Genomic DNA, 22,672 nt, shown 5'->3' on the forward strand with positions numbered 1-22,672 from the left:
AAGGCTGCTGATAACCAGGGACTGTCTGTATAAGCATTTTTATAAAGATTTTTTTTGTGTTTAAACTATCAAAATAGGCAGTTCTAAGCATTTTTAGTGGCGTTTGAGGTATTCACGGATTTTAGCTATTCGCGGAGGTAGTGGTACCCATCCCCCAATAATAGGGGGTTGTCCACTGTAAACTTAAGCCCAGGAAACAGTGCTTATTATAATGTGCATATCTTGTAAGAATAGGTATTTTTATTTATTTTTGTAGATATGAAATGACCACTTAAGAAAGAAATTTTTCAGATATATTCCTGCTCTTCATGAGAAGCGAAATGAAAAACTTGAAAATTAGTCAAGATTTAGTTCTACTTCTGTGTTTGAAAATGATGTTATGTACATGATTTATTTTTATTTTCAGGTTTACAAATGTCGTCCCATTAGTGGTGTTGGATGTGAACAGCTCTTACTAGATTGCCATGCCTTAAAAGCAGTTATGCTTCAACTACCAGTTGTTAATTCCCAGGCAAGTTATCATCTAAACTTTTTTTTCTTTATTTTATTGCTGTTCCATATGATTGAGACAAGACATTTTTTTAACAAGTTTTTTGCATTCAGGGTATTGCCCCAAATAGCCCTATGCTTTGATTGTGAAAGTGCAACCTTGTAACTATGGTAGTACAGTGCCCCCCCCCCCCCCCCCCTTTTATGTGTTTCCCATTTCTGCAGTCCACGTTGTTGCAGGTTTTTGTGGAATATATCATTCACTTTTCCATGGAGTACTTTCACTAATTTGCAAATTTTTCTTTGGAGAGTATCTCTAAAATGATCGCTAATTTACTTTTTTCATAGAGCAACATTGTGTATTCACTAATTATTGTATTTTTTTTTTATTAAAATATACTAATTACTGTATTTTTCATGAAAATATGAGAGAGAGAGAGAGAGAGAGAGAAACTGGTTTTTACACCCAAGTCCAAGCACAGTATAAATGGATTCTGTAAGTGAATTAATGTTTCATTGATATTTTGCTGTTTTTTTTTTAAAGATATGTACATATACTGTTTGAGAGAGAGGAAGAGAGAGCAAAACTGTGGTTTTTACATCAATCTAAGTACTGCAATATACTAAATGGATTCTATAAGTGAAATAATGTTTCGTTGATATTTTGCTTTTTTCATTAAAGGATATAGTATATATGTATGTACATACATACATATATAGTGGACCCCCCGTATTTGCATTCTCTGGATTTGCAAATTTCTCTCTGGACCATTATTATTTTCCCATTATTTGCAGGTTTTCCAACAATAAATAATCACTAATTAGTGTATTTTGATGTTATTTTCATGACTAAATAAATTTTTATGATACAAAAATGATTTTAGTAGGATAAATAAATGATTTACTAATTTTCAAATATCAATATTAAAGTAAACAGCAATAATATCAATTCATTAAAGAAAATACTAAAGTGAATTAGTAAGATTTTATTTCATAAATCAAAAAATAATGTAAGAATGAAAGAAAATCCATTCTACCCCGCAACTTGTGTTTGAACTCCAGGTAGCCAAGCTGAGGTGGCTGGGGTCCAACAACTGTCAAATTTATCAAGTAATGTGACAGGAGGGGGAGAGTGTTGCTCACTCAAGTTCATGTAATTTCTCTCTCTCTCTCTCTCTCTTTTACTGAGATGAGAGAATTTCTATGGCACATGTGTATGTTTATTAATATTTTTGCATGATATAATAATAATAATAATAATGATATTAATATGACTCATGTCAAATTTCATATGTGATAGTATTTTAAAGAAATACAATAATCTATCCATTTCACTCTTTTAAATAAGGATAACTCTCTCTCTCTCTCTCTCTCTCTCTCTCTCTCTCTCTCTCTCTCTCTCTCTTTAGCCACAGGAGATATGTATGTCATAGTGGTAACTCTCACCCTCTGTTTGGGCTGCAAGTGTATGTATACAGTATATATTTAAGGGCATTACTACAATTTATGGTAAAATAATAATATACAGCACTTGTTTTCAAATACTCTCTCTCTCTCTCTCTCTCTCTCTCTCTCTCTCTCTCTCTCTCTCTCTCTCTCTCTCTCTCTCTCTCTTATTTATGTATGTTTATTTGTTTTGTAGTATAAAGAAGTGATTTACCCTATAACTAATTTTCAAATATTAATAAGATTAATTAAAAAATAGCGATTCCCAGTCTTTTTATCTACTTGGATGAAGGAGGGCGGGGGTGTAAATGACAGTTTGATATACATATTGCGGAGGGGAAGGAGTTGAGTCTAGAAGTTATTCTCTCTCTCTCTCTCTCTCTCTCTCTCTCTCTCTCTCTCTCTCTCTCTCTCTCTCTCTCTCTCTCTCTCTCTCTCTCATTATTATTCTCTCTGACTCAGATCATAATTTCACTCTTGATGGTCCGATATATGATGTTGCCATTCAATGGGCTCTCTCTCACTCTCTCTCTTTCTCTCTCTCTCTCTCTCCATTATTATTCTCTGTCTCAGATCATAATTTCACTCTTGATGGTCAGATATATGATGTTGCAATTCAGTGGGCTCTCTCTCTCTCTCTCTCCTCTCTCTCTCTCTCTCTCTCTCTCTCTCTCTCTCTCTCTCTCTCTCTCTCTCTCTCTCTCTCTCTGTTATTGACTGTATGTATATATTTTTAATGGTAAAATGTTTAAGATGACTTTAAAATGATATTAATAATATAACCTCAAAGATTAATACAGTAATAGGTTAGGAATTTAAGGTATATTTTAAGTAGGATGTTATTTAAGTTATACATTTGGTATCTGAACTTTCAAGATAGGCAGTTATAAGCATTTTTATTGGTGGTTCTAACTACTCGCAGGTTTTAACTATTCACGGGGATGTCTGGTACACATCCCCCGCAAATATGGGGGCCACACTATATATGTATGTATATATATACTATATCTTTTAATGAAAAAAGCAAAATATCATTGAAACATTATTTCACTTACAGAATCCATTTAGTATACTGTAGTACTTAGAGTTGATGTAAAAACCACAGTTTCGCTCTGTTTGAGAGAGAGAGAGAGAGAGAGAGAGAAAATAATTCATTGAAACACAGTGACTGCCTGGGACGAGAATGTTTAAGAGTTGACATGTACATATAAAATTCAGATATTAAATATTTTTTGCTGTAATTAGGAAACATTGACAGTGATAAAAGGATAAAATATTCTCATGTGTACTGTCATAACATATGTGATAATCATAGTCAACTAATCTTGTAATGAAATACGGTACAATAAATCAGACAAAGCAAAAAATATGGAAACCATCCTCCTTGATCTGTCTGAACTTGCTGGATTTGTTTGTTTGTGATTTGTTTATGTTTATGGAACAATAATTGATATTTTCATTAATAGGATATATACAGTACAGTCTGACATACAGAGAGAGAGAGAGAGTGAGAGAGAGAGAGAGAGATCTTTCCTGTTATGGCTGCAGCACAAAACTATTTATATTTTGTGAATGAATAGTACATTATGGTAAAGAATTATTTACTGTATTAATTACAGTACAGTGGACCGCCTGGATTCGCAGAATCACACATTCACTGATTTCTCTCTGGAACATTTCCCCCATTATTCGCAGAAAATTCACCTATTCACAGTATTTTTTGAAAAATATCACAAATTCCTGGTTTTTTATCAATTTCATCATAAAATGCACTTTTTGTGATAACACTATTTAAAAAAAACAGGTATAAAAATTTTTAGTAGGTTTTCTAGGATTTCAACTAACAAAATAGGAGATTTTAAGCATTTTTATTGGGGTTCCAACTATTCACGGGTTCTAACTATTCAAGGGGGGGCGGGGGCCTCGGCTCTGGTACGCATCCCCCGTGTATACGGAGGAACCACTGTACTGTATTGTAATATTAATGTATAAATAAGCAAAATACAGTAGTAATCAAAGTGTATTTTTGTCTTTTGTTTACGCTCTGAGAATCAGCTGATGATGCTTATTACTGAAAGAATTATTTAGGAAATTAATTTATTAATGGAATTATATTTTTAATTTTGTACATATAAGTGATGCAATACAATACTGAAGCCTGGAGGTTTTAAGTTGCCTACGTAAGAAATTCGAATGGATTTTGAATATTTTTATGGTGATTACATCAATGCAGTATACGTAAATGGATTCTGTAAGTGAAATAATATGGGTATTTTGCTGTTATCTCTTTAAAGTACTATATATACTGAGAGAGAGAAGAATTTGTAATAAATTTTGGGGAGATGGCAAGGACCAACCAACATACAACATAAACCAAGAACTTACTGTAGTAAATAATTTTTTTTTTACCATAAGCGTATTTGTAGGTAAGCATGAAAATACTAACATGACGTAACAAACCTAGCTTTCTGTGTGGAGGTACGTACATGTCCCATAGTTCTAAACTATCCATGTATTTTAGATATGCTCTAAGATATGTACTAAATGCATACCTGTACTGTAAATATCAGTTCAAAATTATCTTGCTACACCGGAAAATATCAGTAGTATACATAAAATGTAAGGACAGAAGGATGCGCAAAGTTACGTAGGCCAAAGAAAACTTATGTCGGAATGTCAGTTGGTACATAATTTTGCAACATGACTTTGAAATGATATTAGGGTCTTCTGGGATGATATTTTGAGGTATATTTTTGTTTGACTGTCAAGTTTGGCGATGAACTGTTAAGATAGGCAGTTATAGGTATTTTAGGGGTGTATACTATATCCTACTTAGTAACAGTGGTAGGAGAGTACTACTGTAATGTAAGGTTACTTTGGGTGTTATGAGATGATGGTTTGCAGTGTATTTTTATATGAAATAATAAATTGTTTTTGTATGATAATTTAAGGTATATTTTTATTTTAAATATCAAATTAAGCAGTGAAATGTTAAAATAGAAAGTTATAAGCATTTCAGTTTAGGGGGCACTGGGTATTTGGCAGTTATAAGCCAGCTATAAGCATTTTTAAAGGGATAAATTTTGCACTTCGTAGTTTTTGCATTTTTGTGCCAGATTCTTGAACCTATTCCCACATAAAAGTTGGGAAGCACTGTATATAATTTAAACATAATCTTGTATACCAACAGTGGCTTTTGGTAAAATTAATTTCCTTTGCTGTATTGTAAAGAATGAGTAGTTATTTTTTTTTTTATTTATTTGATGGCTTAACTATATCATGTTTATTAGAGTACGCATTTGTATTCTTTTTTCAAGAAGTTATCTAATGGTTTAACTATCATGTTTATAAAATATGTATATAAAAATTTTTTGAAAATAATTATATACGTATTGTGTATTCTTAACACATTCCAATATTTTCTGTATGACAGGTTCGGCGTGACCCTCCACAAACATACACACGAATGGTTGGAAGGGGCATGGCACGAGCAGAGCTAGTTTTGCAGGTCAGTTATTTTTGTTAGTAACTGTGATTAGCTACTGCTAATTATGCATTATGAAAATCAAGTCATTTTGTAAGGGTGTTTTTCAAGATGCACAAGTGCAGCAGGATACTACATAATGGGAACAAATTGGAAGGATTTTTAAGTAAAATGCTGGCTCTTCTTAACCTAATTTATGACTTTAATATTACAATATGAAAACTTACTGAATCTTTTCCCTACAGCTCATCAAACCTATCCTCCTATACCTAACTTAGCATAACTTAATTCCTCTAGTTCATCAACACATATCCTTAAATCCTTAACCTAACTTCTTATAGTTTTCCCCCAATAATTGGAAGAGCCTTCATCTAATATGTGTATAATTCTTAATCCTGTAGTTTTCCCACAACTATCCAAAGACCTTAATACTACATATACTGTACTATAGTAAAAATATAATAAACAATATCCAACTCTGGCATATGTCCCAAAATAGTTCCTTACCTCTCTCAGCACTTTATCTCAGCATATTCCAAGACAATTATGAAAGTCTACATATATTTTGGGGATCACCAGAGTTTATCTTAGCTATAACATCCAAGATGAAAGCAGAAATTACTTCTGGAATCTCTTAATGCAGTCTTTTCTACACAAAAGCACTTGACTCTTCTTTGATGCTACTGTATTTAAGTAACTGCTCTGTTCACTTGGAACAGAACATAAAACTGGATTTGATCTCACCAACTGTTTGACTGCTGTGAGTTGCCAATACAGACTTTTTCTCTGTTAAAGCCGGTGGAAGAAGATTTCCCTATATAGTAGATGAAGGGGAGTGAAACCTACTCACTCAATCCCATCTACCAAACTGCAAGTAGAAAAAAAATAAACATTAAGTTACACAACCACTAAAAAACAAAACTCAGTGGCTTCAAAATTGCCTTGCCAATCTAATAACAAAATAAAAAAGAAAAGTCAGGCATTCAATCACGCAAACCCACCCTTTTCATGCTACCACAATTTTATCATGGCTATTTACATATACGTAGTATTTTTTTATATTAAATATAAAGTTAAATATGCTTTAAAAAAGGAGAATATTACCTAATCCTCTTTTGTGGTTGCTCAAAAGAACTTATTTTCACCTTATTAAAACCTCCGATTAGTTATTACTGAACACCTGAAGCTTGTTTTTCCTCCCAAAAGGTGCACAATAAGATGTTCATTTCCTTTAATACTGTTCTCATGTCATTTGATTAAATTAATTCCAGATTTTTTAGATTAAGTGGTACCTCAGTTCACGAACTTAATTCGTTCAAGGACACTGTTCATGACTCAAAAAATTTTTAACCTGACTCAACTTTCCCCATTTGAAGTAATGTCAAAACAAATAATTCGTTCAAACCTTAGAAACTGGTTTTCTGGCACAAAGTTATGCTTTACTTCTCTGCATCCAATAATGTTGTATATGTATTTGCATATTACTAATGTATTATAAAATGCAAACAGCAATCAATGTTTTGGTTTAGAAATCAGCTAAGGTTGATTGCAAAGTAAGTTTATTTTGCTGTATTGAACTCAAATCAGAGCGATTTTCTTGCTTCCAGTTGGCGCAAATGAATTGCTAGATACTATGTTGATATGGGACAAGGTTATTTGTTCCAACACGTAATACAAACCATCAGTCCTTTACATATGGAATATACTTACAGCGGCAGCTGGACCGGTCGTAAGCTTTCGAACAAGGTAGTTCGGTAGTAACTGCTTGTCCGATGGTCGGGAGTCCCCCCTGACAGAGACAGACGTGTTGTTCACCGCTCTGCCCGCCTTCGATGTATGCTTTCACCTTCAATTTCGAAGTGCTTTTGTGTATGGTATCTTTTCTGTAGTACTTGGAGTGTGACTGTAAGTACTATTTATTCCTTTTTTCATTGGTTTTTTGTATCTTGTGGTGTGTCATGGATAGCCACGAGATGGAGAGACCCCCCTGCCCCCCAGCCAGCCGGAGACTATGCCCTGGTGTGGAGGGCCATAAGTGTGGGTCCTTTAGGTCCCTAGAATATGTGGACCCTCATGATTTATGTACTCGGTGCTGAGGGCGAGAATGCTCTCGGACCGACACTTGTAATGTGTGTGTGTTGTGGTCGGAGGAGCAGTGGAGGTGCTACGAGGGGAGGAAAAAAGCTCGGAAACCGGCCAAGGTGTCGTCGGAAAGCTCTCCAGCGACACCTTTGGTTATGGACACGTCTTCTTCTTTCCTCCCTCCTAGCCAGCTCCCTCATATGGCTCCTTCCCCTCCGGGGGACATATCGCGTTCTGCCTCTTCACTTGACCTGTCGAGTGCAGAGGATGGGGTGTGGCACCCCGACTTTCAGTTGTACTCGGGGTCTAATGTCCACTCAGGGTGGGGGGAAACCCCCCCCCCCCCCCCCCCCCCCCCCCACTAACCCGACTTGTCTCCTCAGTGTGACTGCCACCGCGGGTGGAGACCTCGAGAAGGTCTGGCGCTTGCTGGGCCTTTCAGGCACTCCCAGCATTCATGGGCTGCTGTACCACCTGGCCGCTCCGGTGACGCATAGCCCGGTGACGTTTACGATGACAACCGTATCAACGCCTGGGTATGCTGCTCCGCCTTACCTGGCATATACGCAGCACGTGACGACAGTGACTCCATCAGCCACGGTGCAGGCCCCGCTGTTGTTGTGCCGCAAGAGGAGCCGGCCTCACCACCTGGTTTTGCAGTCCTCACCCCAGCCCCTGACTTTGAGTGCCCGAAGAGCTCACCACTCGACCGGCCACCAGTACAGGCGGCCCTCGGTTAGCGGCCGGGGTTCCGTTCCTGGCCGCCGACGCCAAGCGATTTTTCGACGCTAAGCGATTTTAAAGCCTACGGCCACCGCACACCTTTTTTCGAAATCCTAGACCAGTCAAAGGCGCCGTAATCCCACAACGGCGCAATAAGTAAAATTATATTTATGCAGTATAGTACTATAGAATTTATTGTACAGTACATTTGGGTGTCTAGAGTATGTAAAGATATAATAAAGTTTATACAGTGTACAGGTAGCTGTAGTGTTCAGGTTACGATCATTAGTCTTACGATAGTCCGATTTTATGAGAGATCAAATTACAATGGCCTAACTTTATCCATCTTTTAGTTACATAAGTTCAATAACAGCAAAAGAGAATGATGAAAGTATGGTTTTAACGTTATACTCGTTGCGTGAACGTGTACAGCCATGAACAACCAAACGAGAAACAACTTTTTTTTTTCTAAGTACAACCGAACTGGATAACATCCGTTTGGCTTGTATTTCAATCATCGTACTACAGTACAAATTACCGTAGTTGTTATAAATGGCGTTATGTAGAGAATAGAACTGAGATATCTTAATGTAATAACTTTATTCGCTATAGATCAGAGATAAATATAGATTAAAGATCAATCGGGAAATATACTGTTAAATTTAAACCTAGTTATAACTGAAGCTGAGAAAACTGTTCAAGCTGCTAATGAATATTATCGTACATCGGCAACAAGGATAAAACTGCAGTAAACGTATGCCATCAAACACAACCGTAGATAAAATTGGGATAAAATAATTTTAATCAAAACTACTGTGCTTTAAAGAACACATTTTACTGTTGGTTTCACACCGATATAAGATAAATAACGTAAAGTTCGTATTACGATGATATAAAGGATTATTGCGAACGGAATCACGTAATTTTTTACGCAATAAACATGCCACCAATGTAATCTGTTAACGAAAAAAAAAGTAGTTCACATTCACAACGAGACATATTCAATAAATATTTCCACCTAAAAACACACTGTATAAGGAAAAGTAACTTTGTCTCATATAAGTCAAGTATCTAGATATTCGTTTATGCTAACGCTCAGAATTGCGTTATGGTGAAACAAACTCGCATTCATCAGCTGATTTCAAACCACAACATTGGCCGCTCTGTGGAATACTGGCTTAAATTTGCCGTAGTATTTTAAAATAGAATAATACGAGAATACATACAATATTCTTGGATACAATGAAATAATGTATAACTTTTTAAAGGATTTAATGGAAGAGATACATAATTATAAATAACACAATGCATTTTTCGGAACTGGCGGACAAGAACGAACATGAAAAAACATCCCTGACAACGTGGAGCGTAGTTTACCAAAGGCTGCCTTAATTTGTATCTTATTTCTGTACAAAAATGAAAATACCTTTACGTAATATATTTTCATACTTATTTTAAAGATAAAAGCATAAACATTTAAAAAATCGACACATCGATCGCTAAATTTGTACTTTTTTTTTTTTTTTTTTTTTTTAACAACTATATTTTCGGAAGAGCGGCAGACGGCGGCATACAAGAACGAACTTGAAAAAAACATCGTAGTCGATAACTTGAAGGGTCAGTTTCAAAAGCTACCTTTTTATCATATTTCTGCACAGAAATAAAAATACCCTATTAGTAATACATTTTCATACACATTTTAAACATAAAAGCATAAACATTTATGAAATCGACACATCGATCGCTAATTTGTACTTTTTTTAAATCGATATTTTCGGAAGAGCAGCAGGCGGTGGCTCACAAGAAAGAACATGAAAAAACATTGTACGTATTTGATAACGTGAAGGGCAGTTTCAAAAGCTGCCTTTGTATCATATTTCTGTACAGAAATAAAAATACCTTTCACGTAATACATTTTCATACACATTTTAAAAAACAAAGCATGAACATTTATAAATCGACACATCCATAGCTAAATTTGCACTTATGTAACTCGATATTTTCGGCATAAGAACCAACGGCGTCAGAGGTCATTATTTTATTTTAACCCTAATACCTACCGATAATAACTCTCCATAAAATGTGTTAATATAATTTGCATAACCTTTATGGTCTGAATGGCATTTCTACAAATGTATGAACTCGTTAGGCAACGGCGCTAGCGGCGCTCACTGTTAACTGAAAATTGTGCCGTAAAGATACCTTTAAAATGCCTTATTTTTTTAATGAATATTTTTGACGACCGCCGTAAAACCGATTCGCCGTTGAGTGATTGCGCTGTTAACCGCGGGACGCCTGTACCAGTTCCTGTCGTAGCCACTCCAGTTCCAGACCCTGCCGTCTCTGTTCCTGCCCGTGGTGTTGCTGCTCCCACCGCAGGTCCCTCTGGACAGATGCAGCTGGGCCGTGTTGCTTCGCCAACTGCCCCAGCTCCATCCTGGATGGAGGACCTGACAGTGGTCCTGAGGAAGCTGACGAAGAAGAGGTCCAGGAAGAAGAGGAAGGTGTCTTCGTCGTCGTCTGCTGCCGCCTCTTTGCCTTCGACATCCAAGGCCCCACAGCCGAGGAAGAAGAAGGTGGCCCCCCCTTCCCCAAGAAATCTCGCTCAGAGACTTCCAAGGGTTGGGACTTCCGCTGGTCTTCCTGTTCCTTCGGGAACATGGCCCGTCTCTCCTTTCGCAAAGAAGAAGACGGGGACCAGAGGGGTATCAGCTACTGCCGGTACCTCTTATCCTGGTGCCAGAGGCTCTGCCTCTGCACCTGGAACCGTCTCAGTCGAGCAAGCGGTACCGAGTGTAAGGTCACCGCTGAGCCTGCTCATTGGCAGGACCCAGGCACGGAGCAGAAGACTGGTGGCAGTCGCTCAGGCGGCTCCCGCCAGACCGGTGATCACTCTCGCAGCGATCCCCGGTTCCCAGGGTTGACGCGACGGTCCCACCGGACCGGACCGGACCGTCCGCGGGCTGAGGCTAGGAAGAGGTCCCCCTGGTCATCAGGCCCAGCCGCCAAGTACCGTGACGCATCGTGAGGACGGTGCACGCTCCCACCGCGGCAGTGGACTCTACCGGTCTTCCGACAGTCGCTCCCACTGGGACAGGATGGATCGCTTGACAGGTAGTAGCTCTCCTGACACTCGGGACCGTCGCTGCCATCCTCGGTCCAGCGGTTCTCCCAGGGAGCCCATGGGACTAGACCTGCAGCTTGATCGCCACCACAGGTTGACGATCGACTGCAGTCCTTCCAGCCCACTGGCTCTGCTGGTAAGCAGGGGGGAAGCTTCAGGTCTTCCTCTCCTATCCCTTCAACCTCCTCAGGCTACACCGGGAGGAGCGAGGCGATTAGGAGTGACCATGAGGAGTGCGCTCCTCACGGTCCCACGAGGGCCTACGAGCCTGGCGCGGTCTTGGGACCGAGCAGATTGTACGAGGGGTCTGGCGTGGTTCCTCCTGCGGAAGGAGGAGGATCTCGGGAGGTGTTCTCCCTAGATAGATTTGATGGTCCATCCCCTCAGGATGGGATCACCCCCGAGATTCAGAGGTCGTTTGTGGAGGTCATTGCGCTGATTCGTCAGCACAACAACCTCGGCGAAGGATCGGTGCTCCCTCTCTCCAAGCCTCCATCGAGGCTGGAGTCGTTCTGGGGGCCTAAGAAGGAACCCAGGATGACAATGGGTCTGCCCCGGTCCTCCTTGTCCGACGGTGTGCTGGGCCAAGTGAACTCTCGTCTCCGGACAGGAGGGATCACTTAGGTCTGGCAGTTCGACCAAGCTGCTCCCCCTCCTCTACCACAACAGCGGCTTTTCTACATGCCCTCGGATGACCCGCTGCCGCCCAAGCAGGTTAACCCAGAGATAGCTAGGCTAACTCCGGGGGTGCCTCTCCATCACCTGCTGTCCAAGAATCTCTGGTACTCGCAGCAAGAGGCACAGGCCTTGGTAGCGACTGCTATGGCAGCATTCCAAGCAGTCTCCTGGCTGGACTTGTGGTCCCTCACAGTGTCCAGAGTCGCGGCCTTCTTGGGACATCACTCCTGAAGGGGACCCGGCTTTCGGGAGACTGTGTCAGTCTGGAGGTAGGGCCATTTCCTACCTCGCCCACAAGGCGGCCAACCTGTGGGCCAACCTGGTACTGAGACGTCGGGACGCAGTCCTCGCTCGAGTGAACAGGTCGGCAGGGCATGAGGCAGCGCTGGGTCTTAGGAACGGACCGTTGCTGGGTTCCTCCTCTCTCTTCCCTAGAGAGATAGTGGACGCTGCGGTGGAACAGCGGCGCACTGAAGACAGTGACCGCCTAGTACACCAGGCAGTCTCGAGTCACTGCGGCCAAGCCTCGGAGCTTGGCTAGCTCTTCCCCTGCAGCCAAGACGTCTTCCTCATCGAGGCCGAGAGGAAATACCCAGCTTTCGAGTTCTTCTGTAAGGAACGATCGTCGGCCCTCCTCCCAGACCTCCTTCTCTCGAGGAGGATCTGGGAAGAAGAAGTTGAAGAAGGGGAAACGCTAGGGACGGCATTCCCCCCTTGCTGCCAGAAGTGGGGGGGTGCCTGGCAAGCCATTGGGCAACTTGGCAGCGCTACGGAGCCAAGACCTGGATAGTGGATGTCCTTCGGGAAGGATATCTACTACCCTTCGAGTCACAACCACCCCTCACTTCACACCCGGTCCATCTACAGACGTACGTTCCTGGTTCTGCCAGGGACGTAGCGCTTCGGCAAGAAGTGGAGGCCATGCTGACCAAACGAGCTGTGGAGGTCGTATGGGATCAGTCGCCGGGCTTCTACAGCAGACTTTTCCTGGTGGAGAAGTCATCGGGGGGCTGGCGCCCGGTGATAGATCTCTCTCCCTAGAACAGATTCGTTCGCCAGACTCGGTTCACGATGGAAATGGCACGCTCCGTGCTTGATTCCATCAGGGAGAATGACTTCATTCTATCGGTGGACCTGAAGGATGCGTATTTCCAAATACCCATCCACCAGTCCTCCAGGAAGTACCTCTGCTTCATCCTCGATGGGACAGTGTACCAATTCAGGGCACTTTGCTTCGGTCTGTCAACTGCCCCACAGGTGTTCACGCGAGTGTTCACGGTGGTGTCAGCTTGGGCCCATTTGGTCAGGATACGATTGGCTGGTCCTGGCAAGTTCCCACTCGCAGTTGCTGCAGGACAGGGATCTACTCCTCGAATCTGGGATCGTTGTGAACTTAGATAAGTCAGATCTCGAGCCCCTGGGCATGCTGATCGACTCAGTAGCAGGACAAGTCTTCCCCACAGACTCGCAGATCAGTAAGTTTAGGGAGGCATCCAGACAGTTCCTGTCTCGACAGGAGCAGTCAGCTCAGCAGTGGCAGGTCGTGATTGGTCACCTGTCGTCTCTAGAGAAGTTAGTTCCACACGGGTGTCTTCCCCTGCGGTCTCTTCAATAGAGACTAAAGGAATGTTGGTCACAGGCAAGAGACCCGCAATACCTACCCATCCCTCTCACGGAGGAGGTGAGGCAGGACCTAGCCTGGTGGCTGGACGACAGGAACCTCGTAATAGGAGTGCCCCTCTGCACTCCCCCTCTGGAGATGATGCTGTTCTCAGATGCATCGACCGAGGGTTGGGGCGCACACCTGGAGGAGTTGCTGGTTGCAGGTGTGTGGGACCATCACGACAAGCACCTTCACATCAACATCCTGGAGCTCAAGGCGGCATTCCTCGCACTCCAAGAGTTCCAGGAACGAGTGATGGGACACTCAGTGGTGTTGATGAGCAACAACACCACGGTAGTGGCATACGTCAACAAACAGGGGGGCCTGGTGTCACTCCCGTTGCACCAGTTGACGTTGCAGGTGCACAAGTGGGCACTAGCCCACTCGGTAGAATTGTTAGCCAAATACATTCCAGGCAAGAGGAACGTAGTGGCAGACAAGCTCAGCCGTCGGAATCAGGTGATCATGATGGAATGGTCTCCTCACCCAGACGTGGCGGAAAGGCTCTTCGACCTGTGGGGCCATCCAGTCGTGGATCTGTTCGCCACCCGGCACAACAGAAAACTCGAGGTTTTCTTTTCAGTTGTGCCGGACCCATGGGCAGCTGCATAGGACGCGTTTCAACACTCATGGGACAACCTCCTCCTCTGCGCCTTTACCTCCATTCTGTCTGATTTGCAAGGTGATCAGCAGGGTGCTGGTCACCAGCAATCTTCAGATGATTCTGGTGGCACCCAAATGGCCTCAGGCTGTTTGGTATATGGACCTGTTGGTTCTTCTCTCCGAGGCACCGCGAGAGATTCCCCCCTGGCACAACCTCCTGGTACACTGAGCAGTTCGGTCCCTGTGTCTTCACGGCTGGCAGTTATCCACCATCTTTCTTGCGAGCGAGAGGCTTTTCTCGCCGAGCAGCAACAGAGATAGCAGGGTACCTCAGACAGTCCTCTACAGCAGTGTACCAGGGGAAGTGGTCCGTCTTCTGTGGTTGGTGTCCTGGACATGGGGTCTCTCCACTCAGAACCACTCTTCAGCAGGTAGCGGATTTCCTCATCTTCCTTCGCCGAGAGAAGCTCCTCTCCGTCTCTGCAGTTAAAGGCTACAGAGCCGCTCTGGCCCTAGTCCTTAAACTGCAAGGATCGGCCACTTCCACCTCCATGGAAATCTCACTCCTGATGAAGAGCTTCGAGAGGTCTTGCCCACCCAGGGAACTCAGGCCCCCAGGGTTTGACATGAAGACCCTTCGAGCCACTCCAGGAGTCGTCAGACAGGGATCTGACCCTCAAGACCGTCTTTCTGCTGGCCCTGGTATCGGCGAAGAGAGTAGGGGAACTTCATGGTCTTTCCTTCGATGTTAAACACTCGAGGGGATGGGGATCGGTGACGCTCAATTTCGTTCAGGACTTCGTAGTGAAGACTCAGAATCCTTTGGTCCCTGACGACCAGTTCGAGTCCTTCGTGATCCCCTCCCTGAAAGACTTCACCGACAATGATACAGATGAGATGCTGCTTTGTCCTGTGAGGGTGCTACAGTGTTATCTGAAGAGAACTCGCCACCTCAGGCCTGAGTGTCGACGCCTCTTCATTAGCACTGGGGTTACCAAGAAAGAAGTGTCCAAGAACACTTATTTCTTTCTGGCTTAGTGAGGTAATCCGGAAGGCGTACTCTTCAGACAGGAGTGACAATACCAGTACCCTTCGTACGAGAGCCCACGAAGTCAGAGGTATTGGTCCAACCCTTGCATCCGCAAGAACTTGTCCGTGGCACAGGTACTGAAGGCAGGAGTTTGGGCCAACCAGACCACCTTCACCTCCTCCTACCATCAGGATATCACCCACAGGTCCTTGGACACTTTTTCCTTGGGACCCGTGGTGGCTGCTCAACAAGTTGTGTAGCTTACCCAGCTCCCTCGCTGGACAAGATAGCATCTCATCCTTGTGAGACTGCATGAATGGAAGAGTGAATGAGAGTGTGACTGGCTTCTCTTCCGCCTCTTTTCTTCCCTCTCCCTGCGAGCAGAGGGTGGTGGTCGTCACCACCCTGGACAGGATGCCGATGCAGGTAAGCTAGGTGACTTAGCCCCATTCTATTCCTTTCATTAGGGATAGAAACATTTATCCGCCACTCCCCTAACAAGGGTGGGCGTGACGCCAAAAAGAGACAAACCCAAGACTGTATATTGACCCTTGTGTAGGATCTGGCTCTTGCTTGCTATTCATAAGAGGCACGCTTGCCTCCCTCTTATGAATTTGGTCCAGAGGTCTGACCACTGATCCCGCAGTGCACACTCCGATCATTTGGACAGAGACTAGGATCCCTCCCTCTGCTCTTACGACCAGGGAGGGAACCAAAGTCGGACAAACACCAGTCTGTTCATAAGACTCAGATTCCACCCACCAATAAGTGAGTCTTCCATATGTAAAGGACCGATGGTTTGTATTACGTGTCGGAACAAATCACAATTTTAAGTAAATTGTATTTTTCCTAACTATACAAACCTGAGTTCCTATACACATAGTCCCACCTCATGCCACCCCTCACTCTGTTCCTGGGCCTAAAGCAAAGTGGAATGTTTACCTCCAGTCGGGTGGGACTCCCGACCATCGGACAAGCAGTTACTACCAAACTACACACCTTGTCTGAAAGCTTACGACCGGTCCAGCTACCGCTGTAAGTATATTCCATATGTAAAGGACCTCAGGTTTGTATAGTTAGGAAAAATACAATTTACTTCAAATTGTGATTTTACATTATACAAAGTGTTTTCAAGTTGAAATATCACTTGAATATGTACCGTTGTGAATGAAATTTAGTTATTGTTTTTCATTAGTAAATGACGCTGAGGGCATGTTTATTGCATAAAAAAATCAACAGATTACATTCAATATATTCACTTGATTTCATCAGAATACTATGAGCTTTACATATTTATCTTTTATTGGAGTAAAAACAGTTAAATGTGTTCTTTCATGCCAAATATTTTTTATTAATACACGTTTCTCTCAAATTTTGTTTGCGGTCGAGTGTGATGGTATACTATACTGAAGTTTACGGGAGTTTCATCCATGTTGCCAATGTACAATAATAGTCATTACCAGATGAACATTCTTTCCTCAGCTTCAGATACAGCTGACAGCTTAAATTTAGCAGTATATGCCCATGCCAATCTTTTCTATATAGCAAATAAAGGATATAGTAGTAATGTGAAAATATAACTGTCCTTTCTACTTAACGTTATTTGTAAATAACTACAGTAACATTTTACTATCGTATGGTGGTTGAAATGCAAGCAAACTGCTGTTGTTATCGGATTCTGTCGTTCATAGCAAGTCAGCTGTTTCTGGCTGTATGCATTTACACAAGTACAACATTACTAACAATACTTTTAGCTTTCCTTTTACTTTTCTTAACTTAACTAAAAGATGGGATAGATAAAGAGATGGAGGAAAAGGGTTCAGCTTAACTAGAAAATGGAATAGATAAAGAGGAGGAAAGAGGTTAGCCTCTTGTTTGTGTGTTCGTGGCTTGAAACACGGTTTTGAACCGGAACAAAATTTTTTAACATCTGGTTCATAACCGATTTGTTTGTGAACAGGACTGTTCATGAGCCAAGGTATAACGGTAGTTATAACCATCATGAACAAATGTACAAACTATCAGTTTCATTAGTGAGGTGTGCATTAGGCATGGAATGGTAATTTTAATGATTTTTATGAGATTGTTATTGCCTTATAATTGGGTCTGTTTATGTGCTTGTGAAGTTTGTCAGAATTTTTGTATGATAGGGATTTATGAATTTTGTTGTATAATATGTAAGTATATATGCTTTTTACCAGTCTTGTAATTTTGGCCTTGGTTACCATTATTGTTGTAGTTTATATTATATAACCAAGTACATTCATCTTTTGGGTAATATTTAATTTTTACACGAGGGTAATGCTCTATGATGGTTAGTTATAACAAAAGATTTATAAAAAGAGAACAGGTTTGTATTTTTTTTGACAAATTGCAGTGGGTTTCTTCTTACTTAATGATATTTTTGTATCAATAGGTCGTGATGGGTGAATATGCAACACAAGGTGATCTGGTTGATAAGTTTCACCGTCTTCTCCCTGATGCAACTATTGCTGACTTCCAAAAGGTATGTGTGTGGTGTTAATGGAAACAGATGTTAATACACATCTGTAAACTTACATTTTGTACATGCAACTTCCCCGGCAGATATATACTTAGCTATAGTCTCAGACGTCCCGACAGAATTCAAAACTCACGGCACACACGAAAGGTAGGTCAGGTGATCAGCCCTCTCCCACCGCTGGGTGGCGGGACAAGGAACCATTCCCGTTTTCTAATCAGATTTTCTCTGTCGCCGGTTCCGACAACATCTGTTGTTGGTTCCTCCTGCTTGTAATTCTACTCGCTTGCTGAGGATCTTTTTTGGATTGACCTTTGGTGACGTTAATTGGTCTTTGGATTGGCATACACTTTTTGTGGACCGTTTTTTTATTTTGCTTAGAAATATTCTGTCGTTATGTCTGATATTGCTGCACCTGTGTTTAGAGTGTGTATGAAAGAGGACTGTAAGGTGAGGCTACCGAAAGCTTCGGTAGACCCTCACACTATTTGTGTAAGATGTCGGGGGAATGAATGCTCTGTTAACAATACCTGTGTCGAATGTGAGAGTTTGACTGAGCAAGAATGGAAGAATTTGCTTCATATATTAGAAAATTGGAGAATGATAGTTAGGAAGGCTTCCATCAGAAGCTCTAGTAGGTCCTGCTCTCTTGATCAGGAATTAGATCCTAATACTGACGTAGTTTCTCCTGCCTCTATATAGTTTCAGCCCCTTCCCCCCGCAGCGAACCTAAGGATTCGTCTTTGGAAATGGCTGCTATGAAGGCCTCTATCCGCAACTTGCAATTGCAGCTGCTTGCAATGGAAAGCAAAGGTAAGGACAGTGATGTGTGCAGTGTCCCCAGTGCAGTGGAGGGGGCATCTGACCAGCTCTGCATTGCCCCTAGGCCTAGACCGCTTCCAAACTCCCAAGACCAAGGGAGGAGGAATGTTGACAGCCGCAAGGAGGATGTAGAGTATCCCCAACGGTCAGGCGCCCCTTCGGCAGATCCTGTAGATTCGTCCCAGGCTGCCTTGGATAGCTACAGGAAAAGCATCCTGAGGAAGTTTTTTCTCGGACTCTGATTCGTCCTCACCCAGGCGCGGTTGGAGTTCCGCTACGAAGTCGCGCCCCCTGAAGAGAGCCTGGAAGCCGCCGTCAGGAGATGCCTTGGACTCCAGCCCAGAACCTTTTCCGGAGTATTCTCCTTCACAGGAGAAGAGATATCTTAGATCCCCAGAGTCCTCTCCAGAAGGAGTGCAGTCTTCTACGAAGAAATTCCTGGTAGGCCTCCAGAAGCAGTTATCAGCTCTTGTAGGCTCTTTTTCCAAGAGCTCCTCGCGCAGGAAGGATGTCTCCCTACCAGTTAAGAGCTCTTTTAAGCGTCCTGCTTCTAGTGTACGCTCGGACAGTCGCAGGCGCCCTTCTCCTGGCAGATGCTCCTCTCCAGCGAAGCTCTCTGCTGCCAGTATCTCCACTCTTCACAGAGGATGATCTTCTCCTGTCAGGCGCTCTTCATCGAGCAAGCACCTCTCCTCTTCTAAGCGGCCTTCCAGGAGTGCATCGCGGGTGTAAGCGCCTTTCCTGACAGGCACCAAGAGCCTGAGAGGCTCCCTGATTCGGATGGCATCCGAGTTGGCAGTAAGCGCTTTACTCCTTCTAGGCGCTCTGTAAAGGACTCTAGCGCCTCTCCTGGCAGGCGCCAGGATCAGGGCAAGATCCAAGGAAGCAGCAGGCGCTGTACTCCGTCCAGACACTCCCCAATGGACAGAAGTGCCTCTCCTTACAGGCGCCAGAAGCCTGAGAGACTCCTCGATCCTGGTAGGATCCGAGAGAGCAGTAAATGTCTTACTCCTTCGAGGCTCCCTCTAAGGGACTCAAGCGCCTCTCCTGACAGGCGCCAGGATCATGGCAGGCGCCCTACTCCTTCCAGGTGCCCTCTAAGGGACTCAAGCGCCTCTCCTGACAGGCGCCGGGATCATGGCAGACGTTTTTCTCCTTCCAGGCACCTTACTCCTCCCAGGCGCGCTCTAAGGGACGCAAGCGCCTCTCCTGGCAGGCGCCAGGAGCCCAAGAGCCTAGTTAGTAGCAGGCACCTTTCTCCTCCCAGGCGCCCTTTAAGAGTCACAAGCGCCTCTCCTGACAGGCGCCAGGATCCTGGTAGTTTCCAGGATCCTAGCAGGATCCAGGCTAGCAGCAGGCGCCTTACTCTTGCCAAGCGCCCTCAAGCTGAAGCAAGCTCCTCTCCGGACAGGATCAAGAAATCTTCTAGGGAGAGAAGTGCCTCTCCTGCTAAGAGTTCTTCACCTAGGAAGCCCTCTTCTCCAGCTGCAATGTTGGAGGATGTCTCAGAAGAGGAATCCCTTAAAGACGCTGGAGTGTCTGATTACAAGAGACTTGCAGCTCTACTTCTTCAGGAATTCGGAGACTCTCTACATCCAGCGGACCCTCCCTCTCCAGGATCGCTGCTCTCTGCACGAAGTTGTTCAAGTCCCCCTCCTTTGTAAGGATGTGCCCTACCCTTTCTATGAAGAAAGCTTTTAAGGGCTTAGAGGGGTGGCTTCTTTCTAAGAAGGAAGCAGGGAAGTCTGTTTTTTCCTGCCCTCCTTCCAAGCTTGCAGGAAAGCCAGGTATCTGGTATGATACCAAGCAGCCCATGGGATTGGGTCTTCCCTCGTCTGCTGATTCGGATTTCTCATCACTCGTGGACTATTCTAGAAGGCACTCTCTACTTTCGGCTAAGGCTTCTTGGGGGATGTGTGAGATGGACCATCTCCTCAAGGGCCTTTTCCGTACTTTGGAAGTTTTCAACTTCATGGACTGGTCCCTGGGAGCTCTGGCCAAGAGGGCTTAGGACCCTGACTTTGTTAGTATGGATGAATTGTCCAGCGTCCTCTCCTGTTTGGACAAAGCGGTCATGGATGGGTCTACGGAAATTGCGTCCCTCTTTGGATCAGGCATCTTTAAGAAGAGATCAGTATACAGCTCCTTCCTGGCTAAGACTGTATCTCCTCTCCAGAGGTCCTCTCTGCTGTACTCGCCCTTGTCCAGCCACCTTTTCCCTCAAGAGTCAGTGAAGGACATCTCTAAGTCCTTGTCGGAGAAGGCAACACAGGATCTTCTTGCCCAATCGGCGAAGAGGTTGAAACTGCCTTTCCAGCAGCCCTTTCAAGGGAAGACTACTACTAGAGGCTCTCTCAGGAGTAGAAGGCCCGAGAGGAGAGGAAGATCTTCAAGAAGATCTTTCGGTAAGACCCAATGAAGTGCGAGTCTTCCAGACCAAAGTAGGTGCCAGACTGCTGAGATTTGCCAAAGTCTGGGCACAGAGAGGGGCGGACGCCTGGTTCCTCTCCATCCTCGAGAGGGGATACTTGATCCCCTTCAGGGAGAAGCCTCCTTTGACGACAACTCCAGGGGAGTTAACGGCAAGATATGAGGATCCTGTACAAAACCAAGCCCTTCTGCAATTAGTGGAACAAATGCTGGACAAGGAGGCCATAGAACAGGTACAAGAACTCCATTCCCCAGGGTTTTACAATCGGCTGTTTTTGGTGCCAAAAACCTCAGGAGGATGGAGGCCGGTTTTGGATGTAAGCGCTCTGAACTTCTTCGTAATAAAGAAGAAGTTCTCGATGGAAACAACTTCCTCTGTCCTTTCGGCGCTTCGTCCAGGGGACTGGATGGTGTCCCTGGACCTTCAAGATGCGTATTTCCACGTACCAATTCATCCTTCGTCCAGGAAGTACCTGCGATTCATGGTACGAGGGAAAGTGTTCCAGTTTCGGGCTCTATGTTTAGGGCTTTCGACAGCCCCTCAAGTGTTCACGGGCCTAATGAAAAATGTAGCGCATTGGCTACATTTAGAGGGAGTAAGGATCTCCTTGTATCTGGACGACTGGTTGATTCGTGCCCAGTCAATAGATCGCTGTCTGGAGGACTTGTCACTGACTTTAGAACTGACCCAGTCCTTAGGACTGTTAGTAAACCTCGAGAAGTCCCAGATGACTCCCCAGCAAAGCATTGTCTATCTGGGGATTCTGATGGATTCTCGGGGTTTTTCACAGACTCAACCAAGGCTTGTCTCTTCGTGTGCCGAGCCCTCGCCTAGTGTTATTTTCAGACGCCTCGGAGTTGGGTTGGAGAGCAACTCTAGGCGCGAGAGAAGTGTCAGGCACCTGGAGGCGAGAACAGGTGTCCTGGCACATCAACAAAAAGGAGTTGGCAGCGGTTCATCTGGCACTCCTTCACTTCGAGTCTCAGGTCACAGGATCGGTGTTGCAAGTGAACGCCGACAACACCACAGCCCTAGCTTACATCAGGAAGCAGGGAGGAACACATTCCTTCTCCCTTTACGAGAAAGCAAGGGAGTTGCTTCTATGGACCAAGGAAAGCAACATCACTCTCTTCACCAGGTTCATCCAAGGAGAAAGGAATGTGAGGGCAGATCTTCTCAGCAGAAGAGACCAAGTCCTTCCCACGGAATGGACTCTCCATCCAGAAGTATGCAACAGACTGTGGAACCTCTGGGAAAGACCAAACCTAGACCTGTTTGCGACCCATTGGAATGCAAGACTGGAGAACTACTGCTCACCGATTTCAGACCCAAGGGCAGTAGCAGTAGACGGTCTTCTTCTGGACTGGTCAGGAATCGACGGGTACACTTTTCCCCCTTTCAAGATCTTAGGAGAAGTAGTGAGGAAGTTTGCCTCGGCGGAAGGAGCAAAACTAACCGTGATCGCCCCTTTCTGGCCAGCTCAAGATTGGTGCACAGAGGTACTGGAATGGATGGTGGATTTTCCAAGGTCGCTTCCACTCAGGAGCGATCTTCTCAAACAGCCCCACTTCGACAGGTTTCACAAAAACCTCCCCAC

General features: G+C 44.0%; 1 protein-coding gene across 4 annotated transcripts in view; it reads left to right on the top strand.

The window, feature by feature from the left end:
- Window positions 1-22,672, top strand: part of LOC135208425 (vacuolar protein sorting-associated protein 53 homolog) — a 308,005-nt gene that overhangs the window by 271,721 nt on the left and 13,612 nt on the right. For all 4 annotated transcript variants that reach the window (XM_064240578.1, XM_064240579.1, XM_064240575.1 and 1 more), the window contains 3 exons: window positions 407-511; window positions 5,369-5,443; window positions 17,739-17,828. In XM_064240578.1, coding sequence (XP_064096648.1) covers window positions 407-511; window positions 5,369-5,443; window positions 17,739-17,828 — 270 coding nt within the window. The remainder of the gene's footprint in view (window positions 1-406; window positions 512-5,368; window positions 5,444-17,738; window positions 17,829-22,672) is intronic.

This window comes from Macrobrachium nipponense, chromosome 35 (assembly GCF_015104395.2).
Source record: "Macrobrachium nipponense isolate FS-2020 chromosome 35, ASM1510439v2, whole genome shotgun sequence".
Lineage (NCBI taxonomy): Eukaryota > Metazoa > Arthropoda > Malacostraca > Decapoda > Palaemonidae > Macrobrachium > Macrobrachium nipponense.